Genomic DNA, 19,706 nt, shown 5'->3' with positions numbered 1-19,706 from the left:
ACGTACGGTGACATAGCTATGCTGGCATAACCCTATAGTATAGACTCAGCTTACTGCAGTGGAAGAGGTTTTCCACCATTGTAGGAACAACACCTCTCCGAGTGATGGTACGTACATTGATAGCTAGGTTCTTCCATTGACTTAGTGACTGCCTCTCTCAAAGAGGTGAATTACCTGCATAGATGGGGAAAAAATCTCTTCCATTGATGTAGGAAGCATCTATACTATTGTGCTGTGCCACTGTAGCAGTTGTAGTGTGGACATACACTAAGTTCCTTGATGGGTTTGGGCCTAGGTGTCTCACCTACCTAAATACTTTTGAAAATTTGTCCCTAAATGGTGGTAGAGTAAATGTATCACAGTCTGGCCCTTTATGATTATGGTTATTATTATTGCTCTTTTTCACAATGCTATGCCCGGGACAAGCAGCAAACCTCTCCAGGTGCTGTAATCACTCAGCCATCAACATGTGGAGACCAAAACCCAGCTAAATTGCATTAATCCTCTCTAAGCCACTCATGAACTGTATAAAGAAAGGTACCAAAAATCACCTTAGCTCCCAGTCTTGCAACCCAGAAATATATCATCCTATACTGCTAAAATCTCCTTGGACAGTGCAAGCTCATTAATTAGTTCTCCTCTCTGACAAAGGGTAGTGGACATGCACCAGTCCATGTGAACCTGAGCTGAGATTCCCCAAGCATTTCAGCCAAAACCACATTGTTTTATATAAAATATAAAACAGATTTATTAACTACAGAGAGGTAGATTTTACGTGATTATAAATTGCAGGCATAGCGATCAAAGTTGGTTACATAAGAAATAAAAAATAAAATTGCAGACTAAATTCTACAGACTAAGCAAGATCTGAATCAAGTGGTTTTTCACCCTAATAGATAATACAAGCATCTAGATGATTACATAAGCAGGATCCCCTTCCCAGTCGGGAACCAATCTTCCAAATGATCTTCCAGATGTTGAGATGGGGGAGGAGAGAGGCCAAGTGATAATGTCACAGTCCCTATTTTATACAATCTTCCAGCTGCTATAAAGATCCTTGCTGAGATGTGGGGGTCAGGCAGCCCCCATTGGTACATGGCCTCTCTGAGGAGTCTCTTGGAGAGTTGATTCTTTGACGAGCCTTCAACACATGTCTGGCTGGTCCTGATGTAAATCTGCCTTGTCAGTTACTCCTTTGTTGCCACTGAAAGGCTGGCTGTGGGCGTCTCTCAACCTCATATTGTATTTCAGTAACACACACACAGCAAAACTCCATAACTTCAGGTACAACTTCAGGTAACACACATAATCCCAAGTGATATTACTGTTCAACAGATCATGACTTCTCAAATGATACCTCACGAGGGATGCTTTGTACAAAACACATCATAATCACATCACAGTGGTTACTATGGGGGTCCAGGGCACTACTTTGAAGTACAGAGTGTCACAGGGCCCAATCGAGTAGGCAAGCTTGGAGCATGCCGGTGAGACCGGGCCCCATAGCAATAGCATAGTCAAGAGTAAACATGGGTAAATGGAGTTTACCCAGTTCTCATTTGGGGAATATGGACTTTAGTTAGGTTAGGTTATCCTTTCTTTATTTACCACATCACCACTGTGAGGTAGGTGGAGGAACACCTATCTTTCCCCATTTCTAAATCACTCTGTGTCTTAGGCATCCAGATGCCTTGCATGGGTCATCAGTGTGTGTGCAAAAATGTAGGTGCTGTACAATTTTGGTGGAAGCTGAGCAGAGGGGTTGTGAATCCCAGTGGGGCTTGATTCTGGGATCTAAAAGAGAATCCATGGACCAAAGATCTTACAATTTTATTAAGAAGAAATTTAATAGCTGAGTGAAACAAATGTAGGAGAACAGGACAGCAGTACTATAAGCATGTTTAATTTTCTATAGATGAACTGTGAGAAGAATTTCTCAATATAAAAACAGGGCTCAGATTGCCAGGTGATGTAACTTAGCATAGGTGAGTTGGATCAACGAATCATATCTCCAGTAGGTATAAATAGATATAACACAAATGGAGTCAAGAAGACTGATCCCTAGCTTTTCTATATCAGTGTAATTCCACTGAAAGCATGCCAGATGCCAGATCTTCAGCTGGTTTTACTTGGCATGGCTCTACTGAAAGCAATGTGCCAGGTCGACACCTCGCATAAATCCATGTGGCCCAATGGATCTTTCGTAAGCTACCCCAGCTGAGGAACTTGCACTGACAAACAGACATATCACACATTACCAATACATTTATAGATACTTTAATTTCACTGCTAATAGTCATCATGTCTTATGACTGAGATTTTCAAAGATGGTTAAGGGATTTGATTTAAATGTGTGTTAGGCACCTAGATGCTTTTGAAAATCCCATATGCCCCACATATCTTTAAAAATCTGACTTTATGGCAGTTTTAAAAATCTCACCCTCAGACACCAAGTTCACATTAATCTCTTCCTATTTGCAATTTCTGAGCACTCTCCACACACTACTTTTCACTTCATTATTCTTCAGGCTGTAGATGATGGGGTTGAACATGGGAGTTAAGACACTGTACTGGATGGACACCACCTTTTCCAGAGTGAGAGAGTAGCTAGAGTCAGTTTGGATGTAGCTTATAAGCCCGGTCCCATAGAACAAACCAACCATGATGAGATGGGAGGTGCATGTGGAGAAGGCTTTACATCTTCCCTCCTTGGAGGGTATCCTTAGGATGGTGGAGATTATGAACATGTAAGAGACCAGGGTTAACAAGAGGGAGAGCATCCCTAAAATTATAGTGAAGGCAAACAGCACCATTTCATTGATAAACGTGTCAGTGCAAGAAAGTGGTAGTAGAACCGGAAGCTCACAGCAGAAATGGTTAATTTCCTTTTGCCCACAGAAGTGTAAGTCAGTTACAAGGAGAGTGTTGACAAGGGAATTTAGCAAGCCAGCTATCCATGCGCCACCTGCCATCCACATACAGACCGGTTCACTCATCATTTTCAAGTAATGCAGTGGCTCACATATGGCAGTGTATCTGTCATAAGCCATCACAGCCAAGAGGTAGCACTCTGTGGTAGCTAGAAAAAAGAAAAAGAACAGCTGGGCAATGCACCCATGGACAGAAATTGTCTTCTTCTCTGCTAGGAAGCTCTCCAGCATTTTGGGGACTGTGACTGAGGAGTAACAGATGTCGAGAAACGATAAATTACTCAAGAAGAAGTACATGGGGGTGTGAAGGTGACGATCAGCCCATATCACCAGCATTATCATCATGTTCCCTAAGAGAGTGATTAGATAAATAGCTAAAAACAACAGGAAGAGGAAAATCTGGAGATGTGGCTCATTGGAAAGACCCAGGAGAGTAAATTCAGTCAGTGTGGTTTGATTCTCCATTAGCATGTTCAGAATCGTGATAGCCTGCAGTGATAGGAAAACCAAGAAATAAAGGTCAACTGTGTCATTAATGGATGAAGAAACTGAGAAAGATGAGGGCAGATTTAATTTGGATCTTGGAAAGAACAGAGACCTTCTGCTTGTTCTTGAAGATACAACTGATGTCTGGAATGATATGAATACTTCAAAAGTAGTTCACTGGAATAATATATTGTTTCTGCTTTGTCCAGACCCATGTTGTGTTTGCTAATTCATGATGCTGACCCTTTGCAGGGATTGAGTTTATTTTTCATGGTTAAGGGAGTTTTAAAGAGCATACAGGTCTGCACAGAGAAAATTAGCCTTCTGAATCATAAAGAAAAATTGAGAACAGTGAATTTTAATCTTATGGGAAAGAATGTTTGGAAGATTCAATTTTCCAGCTCAGATTTTGTCTTTTGTTTACATAAAAATAAATAAATAAATGAATTATGCTTCTCCAATAAAGAGACAGAAACAGGAACATATGACCAGTGCAAGTCCAATCAAAACTAAACAACAATTCAAATAAATACTACATCTTTGCAAATGAGAAGGTACCTGAGTACAATTCCCAATTAGAAAACAAGGAGTATTTTTCCCAATAAATTATGCACTCATAAATATTCACTCACTTCAAATGAGTTTGTCAGATTTAGATGAGATATCTAAAGATGGATGGGTGGATGGATAGGTGAGAGACAGTTGATTAGATAGCTACACGGGTGTATAAGGAGATAGATAGATAGATAGATACTCATTCTACCAGTATTTAATGGCTATGATAGTCAAAGGGACCTAAGGGGGAGTTAGAAGCCCAATTGCCATAGACTCAATGGGACTTGGACACCTATTTCCCTTAGGAACCTTTAAAAATCCCAGCCATTTTAACCTCATCCCTTTTGCTGAATTAATTCTAGACTCCCAGTGACTTCCAATATGCCCTTTTTTGCTTTCTTCCTCCTTTCTCCATGAAACAGAGATAATTTCTTTCCACAGCTCCTCAAGTAGAGAAGGGTGAACTGCATCCACGCTGGTGATAACCTGTTGTCTAAGTGAGAAGTCATGTAAGTCTTTAACAGCTGGCATTTTGCTTCATTTCCTAATGCCTTGCTTTACCGTTTCGTGTCTATCAATCTATTTACCTCTCTTTCTCGCTCCCTCTCTGAATATTTATTTCTCCATCTGTTCATCCATCTGTTTCTCTCTCTCTCTTTCTGGTCACCCCATACATATCTATCAATCCCTCTATCTATGAATCTGTTTATTCATATTCTGTCCATCCGTCCCTCTTTGACACACAAACTCTTTTTTCTCTAAATATTGATCCATTCCTCTCTCTCTCTCTCTCTCTCCCCCCATTCATTCGTCTATCTAATCAACTATCTCTGACCTATCCATCTATCCATCCACCCAACCATCTATCATTTTTCTATATTGCCTGCAACCATAACATTTAAAAATGAGCTATGCAGCAATGAATTGGTTGTGGCATAGCTGAAATTGGAGACAGACAGAAGATCATGACATTATCAAGTAAGGGATTACATGGACTGCATCTATTGAATATGGATAATTTTTCAAAGAAAATTTGATGGAAGTCACAACTAGATTACTGTCCTACCAACATGAGTTGCATTTATTCTCCCAGTTAATCTCATTGAAGTCTATTGGCTGGTTCTCACTTGGTGTGAATCAGTGTTTTTCCATTAACATTTAAATGCAGATCATTGATTCACACCGGCTGGGGATTTGGCCCTGTGAGCACAAAAGGGGTTTGATTTATAAATTTGCCAGGGTGCCAGTTAGATTTTTAAGCTGAAATCTCACAAAGTAGATTTGGCAATATATTAGAATCCAATAGGATAACCTCTTATTGAGTCCAGGGAGAATTTTCTTACTAGTTTAATGATGCGGGTTTTTCAGGTCAACTTTTTAACTTAAACTATATTTCTCAAATCAAGACATTTGCTTATTCTTAACCAACCAACAATTCATTAATTCACTCAGAACCATATTAATATTACCACATTATCATTCAAATGTAATCACAAGCAATTTTGTGTACTGCACACAGAGTACAGTGCTGCAAGCAACAGACTAGAGCTGAAACTCAGAGGTTATAGCAAAGGATAATGCAAATTGCAAGATTTCTCATGACATTTACTTATGATCAACAATTCTCAATTCTTTATTTATTACACAGTTTTAAGTGTGCACTTGCCTTTAAGACACTTTGAAGACAGTGGTTACGTCTCTTTGACTAGATTGGTCTAAAAGGGACAAGTTTAGAATATTAAAAGCAATTGTTTAAAACAATTATTTTCTAAAATATGGTTACTTGAGGTCTCACTAGAGAGTGTAGATTCAGCAAGATAACTTACAGTTATTTATGTTAAAGTAGAGAAGAGGAAATGCAATCTTTGAGATTAAATCTTACTTCTTCTTATCCTCTTAACCCTGAGATGGGGAGGAATCATTTCCACATGGCTGGTTCAGGCATTGGGTACACTTACAGTTCTGCTTCTTCTTGTATTGGGTTCAGTCAACTCTCTTGAGCACATGGTGACCTCAGTGTATATACCCTAGTTTCAGGGCTTCTCGAAGAGGACCGCCCTCTGATTCCTATTGGACACATGCCAAGTGAGTCCTGAGATTTCAGCTCTCTTAATTTCTTTGCTGCTGCAATCAATATCCAGTAGATAGTGCTGGTGTATAACAAATTTCCATAATGTTTTTATTATTAGAGGCTTTTTATATTTGATTAATGTCAAGGATTGTATTTCATTATTTGCACCTACTATCAATTGGGACCTCTCCCTCTTTAAGAAATTTCTCTTACTATCCCAAAGTTATACCCTGGTTTATATCTTCTGACATTTCTCCTTCCTTATGCCAGGCAACTCCTATTACTTCTAGACTGTAACAATGAAAACCAAGAATGTCCTAACATGTTTCTACATTTGGAGGACATACTCCATACATTCTTTGATTATACTAATCCTTTGACATTATTTAGGACTTACAATAGAACAAGAGCTCTGGGTTAGCTTGACAACTTTTCTTGCTCACCAACGGAAGTTGGTCCTATAAAAGATATTACCTCACTCACCTTGTCTCTTTAATATCCTAGGGCCATCTGGCTGCAATAACACTGCATGCAACGGAACAAGAAACAGTTTCCACATATAGAAGGATGTAGATCTGACTCACCAGGCAAACAAATGTGAAACAGTCATATTTCTAGATGTTGTTTTAACTTCCAGCATCCCCTCCCATCTTTTCTTGATCCACTCAGTGTTAATCATAGAGTCATATAAGACCAGGGTTAGAAGAGACCTCAGGAAGTGATCTGTCCAACACCCTGCTCAAAGCAGGACCAACACCAACTAAATTATCCCTGCCAGGGGTTTGTCAAGCCAGGCCTTAAAAACCTCTAAGGATGGAGATTCCACCACCTCCCTACATAACCCATTCCAGTGCTTCACCACCATCCTAGTGAAACAGGTTTTCCTAATATCCAACCTAGACCTCCCCCACTGCAACTTGAGACCATTGCTCCCTGTTCTATCATCTGCCATCACTGAGAACAACCTAACTCCATCCTCTTTGGAACCCCTCTTCAGGTAGTTGAAGGCTGCTATCAAATCCCCCCTCATTCTTCTCTTCTGCAGACTAAATAAGCTCAGTTCCCTCAGCCTCTCCTGATAAATCTCCTCAGTGCTCCACTTGGCAAAAGAAAACAGGGTTTCACCCTTGTTTGGTAACATGGAGTTGTTTAACTAGCTTGAGAGGGAGAAAGACCTTTATGTATATGGAAATAATGAGATAGTCTTGCTTAGGTGATTAACAAGACCCTAATTTGTCCATTTTGTTTCTATATCTGTGGAGGGGAATGCCAAATCTTGGCTGATTTGTGGGTCCTTTGACAAAGAGTCTCACATTTTCTTATTGTCTTCATAGATGGATCCTATTGTGGTATAAACAGAGCTGGGATAGCTTTTCTCATTTTTGAGGTCCAGAAGCAATCATTGGTTATTAATCATTCAAGGCGCAGCATTCCCAGGGCAGAAAAGGTGGGGGAGTTGTATTGTATGTAAGAGAGCAGTATGACTGCTCAGAGCTCTGTTATGAAACTGCAAAAAACCTGAGAATCTCTGGATTAAGTTTAGAAGTGTGAGCAACAAGGGTGATGTCGTGGTGGGAGTCTTCTATAGACCACCAGACCAGGGGGATGAGGTGGACGAGGCTTTCTTCCGGCAACTAGCAGAAGTTACTAGATCACAGGCCCTAGTTCTCATGGGAGACTTTAATCACCCTAATATCTGCTGGAAGAGCAATACAGCAGTGCACAGACAATCCAGGAAGTTTTTGGAAAGTGTAGGGGACAATTTCTAAGTGCAAGTGCTGGAGGAATCAACTAGGGGCAGAGCTCTTCTTGACCTGCTGCTCACAAACAGGAAGAATTAGTAGGGGAAGCAAAAGTGGATGGGAAGCTGGGAGGCAGTGACCATGAGATAGTCGAGTTCAGGATCGTGACAAAAGGAAGAAAGGAGAGCAGCAGAATACAGACCCTGGACTTCAGAAAAGCAGACTTTGACTCCCTCAGGGAACTGATGGACAGGATCCCCTGGGAAAATAACATGAGGGGGAAAGGAGTCCAGGAGAGCTGGCTGTATTTTAAAGAATCCTTATTGAGGTTGCAGGAAAAAACCATCCTGATGTGTAGAAAGAATAGTAAATATGGCAGGCGACCAGCGTGGCTTAACAGTGAAATCCTTGCAGATCTTAAATGCAAAATAAGGAGCTTACAAGAAGTGGAAGATTGGACAAATAACCAGGGAGGAGTACAAAAATATTGCTCAGGCATGCAGGAGTGAAATCAGGAAGGCCAAATCGCACTTGGAGTTGCAGCGAGCAAGAGATGTTAAGAGTAACAAGAAGGGTTTCTTCAGGTACATTAGCAACAAGAAGAAAGTCAAGGAAAGTGTGGTCCCCTTCCTGAATGAGGGAAGCAACCTAGTGACAGAGGATGTGGAAAAAGCTAATGTACTCAATGATTTTTTTTGCCTCTGTCTTCACAAACAAGGTCAGCTCCCAGAGTTTTGCACTGGGCAGCACAATATAGGGAGAAGGTGACCAGCCCCCTGTGGAGAAAGAAGTGGTTCGGGACTATTTAGAAAAAACTGGACGAGCACAAGTCCATGGGGCCGGATGCGCTGCATCCGAGGGTGCTAAAGGAGTTGGTGGAGGTGATTGCAGAGTCATTGGCCATTATCTTTGAAAACTCATGGCGATCGGCGGAGGTCCCGGATGACTGGAAAAAGGCTAATATAGTGCCCATCTTTCAAAAAAGGGAAGAAGGAGGATCTGGGGAACTACAGGCCAGTCAGCCTCACCTCAGTCCCTGGAAAAATCATGAAACACATCCTTAAGAATAAATTCTGAAGCACTTCGAGGAGAGGAAAGTGATCGGGAACAGTCAACATCGATTCACCAAGGGCAAGTCATGCCTGACTAACCTAATTGCCTTCTATGAGTAGATAACTGGGACCGTGGATGAGGGGAAAGCAGTGAATGTGTTATTCCTTGACTTTAGCAAAGCTTTTGATATGGTCTCCCACAGTATTCTTGCCAGCAAGTTAAAGAAGTATGGGTTGAATGAAATGACTATAAGGTGGATAGAAAGCTGGCTAGATCATCATGCTCAATGGGTAGTAATCAATGGCTCCATGTCTAGTTGGCAGCCGGTTTCAAGCGGAGTGCCCCAAGGGTCTGTCCTGGGGTCGGTTTTGTTCAATATCTTCATTAATGATCTGGAGGATGACGTGGACTGCACTCTCAGCAAGTTTGCAGATGACACTAAACTGAGAGGAGTGGTAGATATGCTGGATGGTAGGGATAGGATACAGAGGGACCTAGACAAATTAGAGGATTGGGCCAAATGAAACCTGATGAGGTTCAACAAGGACAAGTGCAGAGTCCTGCACTTAGGACAGAAGAATCCCATTCACTGTTACAGACTAGGGACTGAATGGCTAGGCAGCAGTTCTGCAGAAAAGGACCTTGGGGTTAGAGTTGACGAGAAGCTGGATATGAGTCAACAGTGTGCCCTTGTTGCCAAGAAGGCTAATGGCATTTTGGGCTCTATAAGCTTGGCTGTTCTCAGTGGTGGCAGTTGACAGAACAAGTACCAATGGGCTCAAGTTTCAGTGAGGGGAGGCCTAGGTCAGATATTAAGAAACACTATTTCACTAGGGGGGCGGTGAAGCACTGGAATGGGTTATCTAGGGAGGTGGTGGAATCTCCTTCCTTTGAGGTTTTTAAGGCCTAGCTTGACTAAGACCTGGCTGGGATGATTTAGTTGGTCCTGCTTTGAGCAGGGGGTTGGACTAGATGACCTCCTGAGGTCTTTTCCGACCCTAAGATTCTATGATTCTATGACCACAGCAGGCCAGAGTCAAGACAATTCACCTGTGTGTGAATATCAAAGGAGATAAATGTATTCGTATTAATTCAAGCCAATTAACTTGTGTGTTAATAGAGATCAAAGGAGATATTAACTGTATTGTTTTTGCCTATCTATATCATGTTGTTTTCTATTGCATTACATTTACCGGTACATTATGCATGACCTGTAATAAAATAACCCTAGAGCAAAGTGTATATTAAGGTGAGAGTGTATTCAGGTGTTGGAACTTCATGAGTACTAATGGAATGTTACTTGTACTGTTTCTCACTTATCTGTTCCTATTATAATTACATTATGTATATCCCTATAACTTAATACCTCACTGAATGCAAATGAAGAAGAGTGCTAAATTCAAAGCAATTGGCCATTGTTTGGATACAGACACTTGTCAGAGTGTTGTTTGTTCAAAGAAGCTATAAGTACTGATTCAAAGAGAGATCCTTTATCTCTGGACTCTTTGGATTCTTACAGGACAGAAAAACTTAACGAGAAGGGGGAGATCCCCAGAGTTTCTCTGGGTAGCCCTGAAAAGACTTTTGGGAAACTGGCAGATTACTACATCTCTGCTATCATTTGGGTCTGACAAATGTTGACTCATCTGTTTATGTATTTTACCTGCTTTAACCTCTCAGTAGCTCTCATTTCTTTTTCTTTGGCTAATAAACTTGTAGTTAATTTACTAGAGACCTGGCTGCCAGCGATTTCTTTGGTGTGATATCTGGAGGACCAGTTGACCTGGGGTAAGTAACTAGTCCTTTGGGACTGGGAGCAACCTGATGTTGTGTGATTTTTGCTCTATGTGACAATTATCACTGATTCCAGTTTGTCTGGGTGGCGAGATAGGCTGGAGAGCCTAAGGGGACTGTTTCTGACTCCATGGTAAGGCCAATATATTGATCCAGGAGTTCGCATTTGTTGCTGGCTTGGTGAAATCTAGTTATAGAACATGCCACCAGCTTGGGGTATCTGCCCTGTTTTCTGACAGTCTGCCCTGGGATGGGCAGTCACAGTGGTGAGCCAGTCCAGACAGTGGAACTATCTACTATAATGTCTGTCAGCAGGAACAGTCTTTGATGACCCCATTCTTTCATTTGAGGCTCACCAGAATGCAGAACCCTCTGAACTTCATACTTGTTGCAGCCCTTACCCGCCACAACCCATCCTGGAACACGACTGATGAAGCGTGAGGTGAATAAATGAATAGAGCCCAGCTGCACATGAGGAACAACTTCAAATGGCTTTATCCTTTGTGGATCTTATCCTGGGCTGAGGAGTTTACCACTTGCTTCCCATTCCCACACATATGGTCCAATAAAAGATAGTATCTCACGCACCTGGTCTCTCTAATATGAACTCCTACCCATTCTCACTGCCCTTCTCTTGACCTGACCAGTTACTGCCATGTCCTATTTTGAGAAGTAGCAATGAAAACTACCATGTTATTCAAGTTGAAGGTGAGCCATCAACTGATAATGGAGCCCATGGGTGCCTAAATCCCTTTGAAATTCCCAGTCTATACAGTTAAATTAAGTAGGAAAAGATAAATACATTTTCTGCGCCAATAAATATTGTGATAGACCCAGGCCAGTTGGGTACAGCAGAATTACAGAAGGCAGATATACTGGCCACTGGATTAACAGTTTTCTGTTCCCTGACTGACCAGAGCAGGGGCTGCTCCAGGCTAATGAGAACACCTGACTCTAATTAAGCTGCAAAGAGTCAGGTGAGGCCATTCAGTTAATGTGACCACCTGACTCTAATTAAGGCCCTGCTGTTACTATAAAAAGGGCTCACTCCAGTCAGGCAGGGGAGCCAGGGAGTCAGAGGAGAGGAAGTGTGGCTGGTTACTGAAGACACCTTCAAACCATCGTTAAAGGAGCCCTAAGGTAAGGGTGAAGAAGGGAAAAGCAGGAGAGCTGTGGGGAAGTGGCCCAGGGAAATGTAGCAACTCTGGCAGTGAAAGGTTGGCTGCCAACAACTGCTACCATTAGGGTCCCTGGGCTGGAACCCGGAGTAGAGGGCAGGCCCGGGTTCCCCCCAACCCACCACTACAGGAACATCTCCTGGAAGGGGAAGTCAGGTCCCTGTCAGGACAGGAGGCTGAACTGAGACTGTGGGAGTTCTCTCACCAGCCTCCTTGCAGCCTATGATGAAAAGGGCTCAGTAGACTGTAACCCTGGCCCTAGAGAGAGAAGGGCTACGTGGAGGGTCACAGTGAGCCACTGAGGCTAAGCATAAACCGCCTAGAAGCGCAGGACCCACAGGAGCAAGGTCAGAGCTCTGCCACAATATATTAAGGTGACCAGCAATTCTTAGGCTTCTAGAGGACCAAGTAGGGCTGGGATTTTCCCCTGGGCCTAAAAGAGTTAGGTTCCCAGCTCTAACTGGATTTCAGTACCTAACTCTCTTGGCTATTTGAATATCCAGCCGGAGAGTGCGATTTCCAAAGCACTCAGGCGGTCTTTTCAACTGGACAAATGGCTGTTAGGCACTCAAATCCCATTGGCTGTCTATGGGCACTGGGCACCTAACTGCTGCTTGCCCCTTTGAGACTCTTCCCCCGAGTATTGCTCTAAGTCTTCTCCCCTGGAAATCAATGGGATTTTTGCCCTTTATTTCAAGAAGAGCAAAGACAGAAACATGATCAGTGATTCTGAAAATCCCATTCATAAAATCTTAGGTGTTGCTGGAAGCAGAGCTTTGAGGGGGCTAAAGAAGGAGAATTGTGTGGAATGAGACACACTCTGTTTGCCCAGGCCCCCATACAACAGGTTGCTTAAACACACATTTACCTCTAAGATTAGGAGCAACTGCGTTGACTATCCATGTGACTAAAATAGGTACGTGTTTAAGCACCTTGCTGAACTGAGCCTTACATTTTTGAGTCCTTGAGATTTAAGGATGAAATTTGCAAAGCCACCTCAGGGATGTGGACTTATTAGAAAAGAGTGGTAAGTTTGAAAGTCTCAATCGAGAATTCCACCTGTCCTGCAGGTGTCTTTTTCCCCAGGAGGTAGTGGCAGCGATAGCACTGAACACTCTTTAACCATGTACAAATATATTCACCTGGGAAGTGGCAGATCCCTGTGCAAAACACTTCACCTCCTCAGGGGAAGCAGGGACATGAGCTGCAAGTGTTCCTACATCTCAAATGAGGCTCTAACCATTGGGCTAAATGTTGTAAGGCAGGCCTCCTTCTTCTTCCCCTCCAGCCCCAGCCTTCTTCACGTGACATTAGAAAGACACCAAAGCTACTCTTGCAAGAAATGGTTTAGGCATCTAAGCTGCCTGACACCAGAAGAGCCCATTCATGGATCACAAGCAGAGATAAGTACCTGGCTGCAACCTGGGCTTAGATACCAAAATCTGTGAGAAGTGGGTGGGGCTTAGAACACACTCCTCCCCCTTGGCGCTCCCACTGGCTAGCTTAGGCAGGGAGCCACCTAGTGTGCTGGCTTTTGGGGATCCCATTCCATGCTGCCTCTCTATCCCCATTTACTGCACAGTGATCCTAGGCAACTAACTCAGGCTTTTTTGAAGGTGAAAAAAGTTAGGTGTGCAGTGCTGACAGTTCTTAATCACTTTGTGGATCTGGGCCTCATTGTAGAGGATCCGAGCAAAAATGAAACACAGTATCTAAGCTGTTCCCCATCATAGTGGAATTCAAAGTCATCTAGGACAGGGCTATGGTTTTCATGGCAACTATTACACAAAAAGTCTACATAGAAATGTTATCCAGGCATGGACAAGTGAAGTCTGTTTAGAACATGAAATTAGTTGCTGCAGAGCTGGGAATAAAACCCATAAATCTTGATTCTCAATCTCATGTTCATACCATTTGAACAAACTCCCTTTCCAGAGACTGCAGTGACCCCAAAAAATAAGCTCTTGTTAAGCTTGATTTGGGAGAAGATTAAGTGGACATGATAAGGTCTTTTAAACAAAAGCCTGCACTTCTTTTATATCTGTTTTTGAAATTATTATCGTCTTAAATTCAAAAGCATTTACTCAATAGAAGTGCCTTCCAAAGTAAAGGTTGCTCTGATGCAAACAAAGCAAAATCACTGTCAGTAATGAACATGGGCCTTATCCATTGTCTTTTAAAGTCAATGTTAGAACTCCAATTGATTTTAGTTCCTATTTGATTGGTTTGGTATGAACACATTTTTCAGTTAATAACACACGTCCGTGTTCAGCCAGCATCCCCTGGTTCTTTATTAAACATTCAGCTTAAGAGGGTTTTGCATTACATGAGAAACAGAAAAATATATTTCCCCAATATTTTCCAGTATTTTCACCTCCTTATTTTTCAGACTATAGATGATGGGGTTTAACATGGGGGTTAAGATGCTGTACTGGATGGTGAACAGTCTGTCCATAACCATTGAAGAGGCTGAGCTGGGTCTCATGTAGTGAAACAAACCAGTCCCATAGCATAAAACAACCACAACAAGGTGGGAGCTGCAGGTGGAGAAGGCTTTATGCCTGCCCTCTGAGGAGGGTATCCTCAGGACGGTGGAGATGATGTGTATAGTGAATGAGATGAGCCCTATACCATAGCAGAAGTGAAAAACACCACTTGACTGGTAAAAGTCTCAGTACAAGACAGATCTAATATGGAAGGGAGCTCACAGATGAAATGGCTGAATTTACTGAGCCCACAGAGTTGCATCTCAGACAGAGGAAAAGTGTTTATTAGTGCATATAAGAGACCCATTGTCCATGCACCACTCACTAGCTGACATCAGACCTGTTTATTCATGGTCACCATGTAATGCAATGGATCACAGATGGCAGCATATCGGTCATAAGCTATGGCTGCAAGAATTAAAACTTCAGTGCAGGCTGACATACAAAAAAAATCTGGGCAATGCAGCCATTTATGGAATTTTTACCCTCTCTCAGGAAATCCAGCAGCATTTTAGGGACAGAGACAGAGGAATAACAGATGTCAAGGAAAGATAAGTTACTCAGGAAAAAGTACAAGTGGGTGTGAAGTTGAGGATCAGCCTTTATCACTAGGATGATCAGCATGTTTCCCAACAGAGTGATGATATAAATAATTAAAAACACCGCAAAGAGGAAAATCTGGATCTTTGGATCAGTGGAAAGTAAAAGAGAACAAAATGGATCACAGTGGTTTGATTCTCCATTAACTTCTTTTTTTCAGAAAAACAGGGACCTGCAAGTAGAGAAAAACGCATAAAATCAACAAAAAGTTATAGTATCTTCATCATGTTATTATTATCTAAGTACTTACTTAGATAAATAATCTGAGTGACACAAGAAATGTAAAATATGTGCTACTGCATCAAATTGTACCTTATAAATGTCGTTTAAAGTGTTAGCATTCTGTTTTATCTACTGAAGCTACACAGGTTTCAGCATCGTAGTGGTCCTTAAATTCTTTCCATATTCAGAATCACTTCCTGAGATTCACATCTTCTGGACACTTTCCCTGCCATGGTGCTGAATTCTGTTCCCAACATTTTCCTGTGACATCTCAAGATTTCAGTTCCAGGAAGAAAAAGTTATTTTGCAAGGTAAATAATGCAACCATATGGCTCTGAAAAATGACTGATGCTCAAAGAAATGGTGATAGGTGATTTAGTGAAAAATCTAGACAAAGAGCTTTTTGCCAGTTGTGGCCTAAGTTTTATTGATGTTCTTGGAGAAATTAAGTATCAGAACCCCCCTTCTGAGCTGGGTCTCAGACAACTGAAGAATCTAGTGCCGTAGAATAAGGAAGCCAGAGTAGGGCAGGAGGTATAAGCAGAGAAGGTTTTGTACCTAACAACTGAGGAGCATATCCTCAGGATAGCCGAGATGATGTCCATGTAAGTGACTAGGGTGAGGAAGAATGTAACTGCAGACTTGTTTGTTTATAATCTTAATTTAATGCATTGGCTGACACATGGCAGTGCATTGGTCATAAACTCTCATGGAAAGAATATGAATTTCACCACAACCAGCCAGGATCTGGACAATGTAGCCCTTCACAGAAATTGTTTTCACCTGGACTAGGAAATTCTCCAGCATTTTAGGGAGTTTGACAAAGTAATAAATATCGAAGAAAGATAAATTGAAGAGGAAAATGTATATAAGGGTATGAAACTGAGGATCAGCCTCTGTCACCCAGATAATATCACATTCAACATGAGGGTTATCAGATAAATAAATGAAATCACCATGAGGAAAAAAGTTTGAATCAGTGAATCTTTAGGAGCTCCCAAGTGAATGAAATAGGTGGCAGTGGTTTGATTTTCTTTTGACATTTATTTAGCAAATCTATGACATATAAGGAGAGACGAGAGAACAAATGTAATAAACATGAATGGAAATGTTATGACACTTTGATCAGAGCAGAAGGATAAATGCAAAGTAGTCTCTATTCCATAGCCATAAAGACAGCATTTTCTAAGGACACATCTGATTTAAAAAGTTAGTTTGGACTGATTGTGCAGCTAACAAAATTACAAAATGTGGAACAACTCAGACTTCACATTTTTATATACCACAGACTACTTCCAAAGAGAAAGACTTTGTCTATGGTGGTAGCATGTAAACAGTACACAGATACATTAGGTCTGGTGCACAGATGATTTCATTGGAGATGCTTCCCAGGCTCAGGGCTTTTCTACACTATGGCCGGGATCGACGCTGCAGTGATTGATCCACCAGGGGTCAATTTAGCGGGTCTAGTGAAGACCCATTAAATCGACCAATGATCGCTCAGACATCGACTCTGGTACTCCACTAGATTGAGAAAAGGAAGGACATGCTCTCCCCTCGACACAGCGTAGTGTGAACACTGCGGTAAGTAGATCTAAGCTACGTTGATTTGAGTTACACTATTCACTTAACTCAAACTGCGCAGCTTAGATCGACTTTCCCCTTTACGGTAGACAAGGTCTCAGAGAAGTTCTGCCAGATGCTAGAAGACTCCTCATTCGCAAATGTCAGAACACCAGAGTGAGTCAGAGAAGAATCAGGCCCATTGACTGCAAAAGAGGTACTCCTGATTTACCCATGGCTAAGCAGAGAACCGAACTTGCTGGCTTTAGAAAAAAGAAATATTCCTGGTTTACACCAGTGTAAGTGAGAGGCGAATCAGACCTATTGATTCCCATAGAGTTACTCCTGATTTAGCCTGCTATAAGTGAATAGAGTACCAAAATTGGATTTAAAAAAAATTACCATTTGATCCAAGTGTTTCATGTTCTTTCACTAATGTCATGCCCTGGATTGGTGTATCCTGTAGATTGAGCTATTTTATTAATTCCATAATGTGATATCAATATAAATCCTCCCTCTTCCAGCCAAGCTCCCCTTCCAAAGCAGGGAATAGAAGCCAGGAGTCCTGAGCCCCATCCTGCTCTGAACTAACCCACTAGACTCCTCTCCCCTCCTAGGGCTGGGAATGTGGCCCAGGAGTCTTGACTTCCATCCCCCTGGGCAACAATTTCCTCACAAAGAGGAGAAAAGAACCACCCTTGGTGAGGATCATTTCACAGCTAGTAAGGTTCAGAGAACTTTATTATACAGTAGAACCACAGAGTTGCAAACACCTCAGGAATGGAGGTTATTCGTGACTCTGAAATGTTCATAAGTCTGAACAAAACACTATAGTTGTTCTTTCAAAACTTAACCACTAGACCTTGGCTTAATAAAGTTTTGAAACTTTACTATGCAAAAGAAAAATGCTACTTTTAACCATCTTAATTTAAATGAAAGAAGCACGGAAACAGTTTCTTTATCTTGTCAAATCTTTTTTTTTTCAAACTTTCCTTTTATTTTTTTAGTAGTTCACTTTTAATACAGTACTATACTGTACAGTATTTCCTTTTTGTTTTTGTCTCTGCTGCTGCCTGATTGTGTACTTCCAGTTCTAAATGAGGTGTGTGGTTGACTGGTCAGTTTGTAAATCTGGTTTTCATTACCCTGAGGTTCTACTGTACCTACTGGTTCATATTTCCTTTATGCAAAAATCTAACAAAAATCTGGTTTAATTAAAATATATTAACACACTAAAGGTGAGACTTTCAAACATTTCTAATGGGTTTAAACACCCATTTTTTCCGATGGGAATTTGGCCCCAAACTCCATAAGACACTTTTGAAAAGCCTCATCTGCCGGTTGTTGAAAATCAAGCAAAGGATAACAATACAAGAGAAAACATTCCCGGTTCATTTTAAACATTGAGATTAGTTGAATGGGCAGTTGAATGAAACATTTAATTGAATGGATTTATATTACATGACAAATATGAGATTTCCCTCCCAATATTCTCCTCAGAGCTGCTTTCACCTCCTTATTTTTCAGGCTGTAGATGACGGGGTTTAACATGGGGGTTAAGATGCCGTACTGGATGGATAACATCCTGTCTAGAACAACTGAGGAGGCTGAGTTGGGTCTCAAGTATCTAAATAAAGCAGTCCCATAGTATAAGGTCACAACGATGAGGTGGGAGCTGCAGGTGGAGAAGGCTTTACGCCTGCCCTCCACGGAACGTATTCTCAAGGTGGTGGAGATGATGTGGATGTAGGAGATCACAGTAGGGGGGGGGAATGCAATCAATCCTAAAATTGCTGCAGAAGTGATAAACCACTTTTCATTGAGGAGGGTCTTCATGCAGGACAAATCTAACAGAGAAGGGAACTCACAACTGAAACCACTGACATGATTTGGCCCACAGAAGTGTAAATATGACACAGGAACAGTGTTTACCAGTGAATAAAATAAGCTAATTGACCAGGCACCACCCACCAATTGACTGCAAAATTGTATATTCATAGTTGTTGCATAATGCAGTGGGTGACATATGGCAGCATATCGGTCGTAAGCCATCGCTGAGAGCATGAAAATTTCAGTGCAGCCTGTCAGAAGAATGAAGCACATCTGGGCAATGCAGCCATTGAAAGAAATTGTGGTCTTATCTGTTATGAAGATCTTCAGCATGTTAGGGAGAGTGACTGAGGAATAGCAGACATCAAGGAAGGATAAATGGAATAGGAAAAATACATGGGGGAGTGAAGGTGAGGATCAGTCTTTATAACCAGCATAATCAGCATGTTCCCTAGCAGGGTTATTAGGTAAATAACTAAAAACACCAGGAAGAGGAAAGTCTGGAGCTGTGGATCATTGGAAACACCCGAGAGAACAAAATACTTGATAGACGTTTTGTTCTCCATTGACACTTATTCAGCAAAATTTTGACCTGTAAGAGTAGAAAAATATGTAAAAAGTTACAAACAAACAAAATAAATAGAATTTTATTTTGCAGATTAGATAGATAGATAGATAGATAGATAGATAGATAGATAGATAGATAGATAGATGAGAAATGGATCAGTAGTACAAAGTGCAAATTTTCCTGAAAAAAACAAAAACAAATGAACAAACAAAAAACAAACAAACAAAAACCAATCCCAGACCCACTGAGTCATGAATGGAATGGAATGAACATTGGATGGAATAACATTTTTAATTATACAGGTATGGGTGAATTAAAAATAGCAGTCTTAACTGGTACACAGCAGAATGTGTTTGTGCGAGAGTAATCTAATATTGCACATGTATGAGTGTGTGTGTGTAAATTGGTGAATGAAAACAAATCCTCTCTACACAGGGATAGAGGAAATGTTGGCTAAAACTTTTAAACTTGGCTGGCTAATGTTAGGCATTGAAAACCATATGTCGGCAACTCTGTAATTGGCCTGAACTTCAGAGATGCTAAGCCCTCCCAGATTCAACATCAACAGGAGTTCAAAATGCTGATCATCTCTGATAAGCAGGCTACTCATTTAATGCGATGGTGTAGT

The 19,706-nt window shown here is 41.4% G+C and overlaps 2 protein-coding genes across 2 annotated transcripts; both read right to left on the bottom strand.

Annotated features, from left to right (window-relative positions):
- Positions 1–2,471: 2,471 nt before the first annotated feature.
- On the bottom strand, positions 2,472–3,401 carry LOC123347308 (olfactory receptor 5A2-like). Its single transcript, XM_044984727.1, has one exon. It carries the CDS (start codon positions 3,399–3,401, stop codon positions 2,472–2,474), a length of 930 nt encoding a protein of 309 aa, XP_044840662.1.
- Positions 3,402–18,132: 14,731 nt separating this feature from the next.
- On the bottom strand, positions 18,133–18,885 carry LOC123347307 (olfactory receptor 5V1-like; the record flags this gene model as incomplete). The annotated part of the gene is made up of 1 exon (XM_044984726.1): positions 18,133–18,885. A coding segment is annotated over one exon (753 nt), but the record flags the coding sequence as incomplete, so codon positions are not given.
- Positions 18,886–19,706: the final 821 nt, after the last annotated feature.

This window comes from Mauremys mutica, chromosome 13, assembly GCF_020497125.1.
Source record: "Mauremys mutica isolate MM-2020 ecotype Southern chromosome 13, ASM2049712v1, whole genome shotgun sequence".
NCBI classification, from domain to species: domain Eukaryota; kingdom Metazoa; phylum Chordata; order Testudines; family Geoemydidae; genus Mauremys; species Mauremys mutica.
This window is presented reverse-complemented; position numbering and strand designations above follow the sequence as displayed.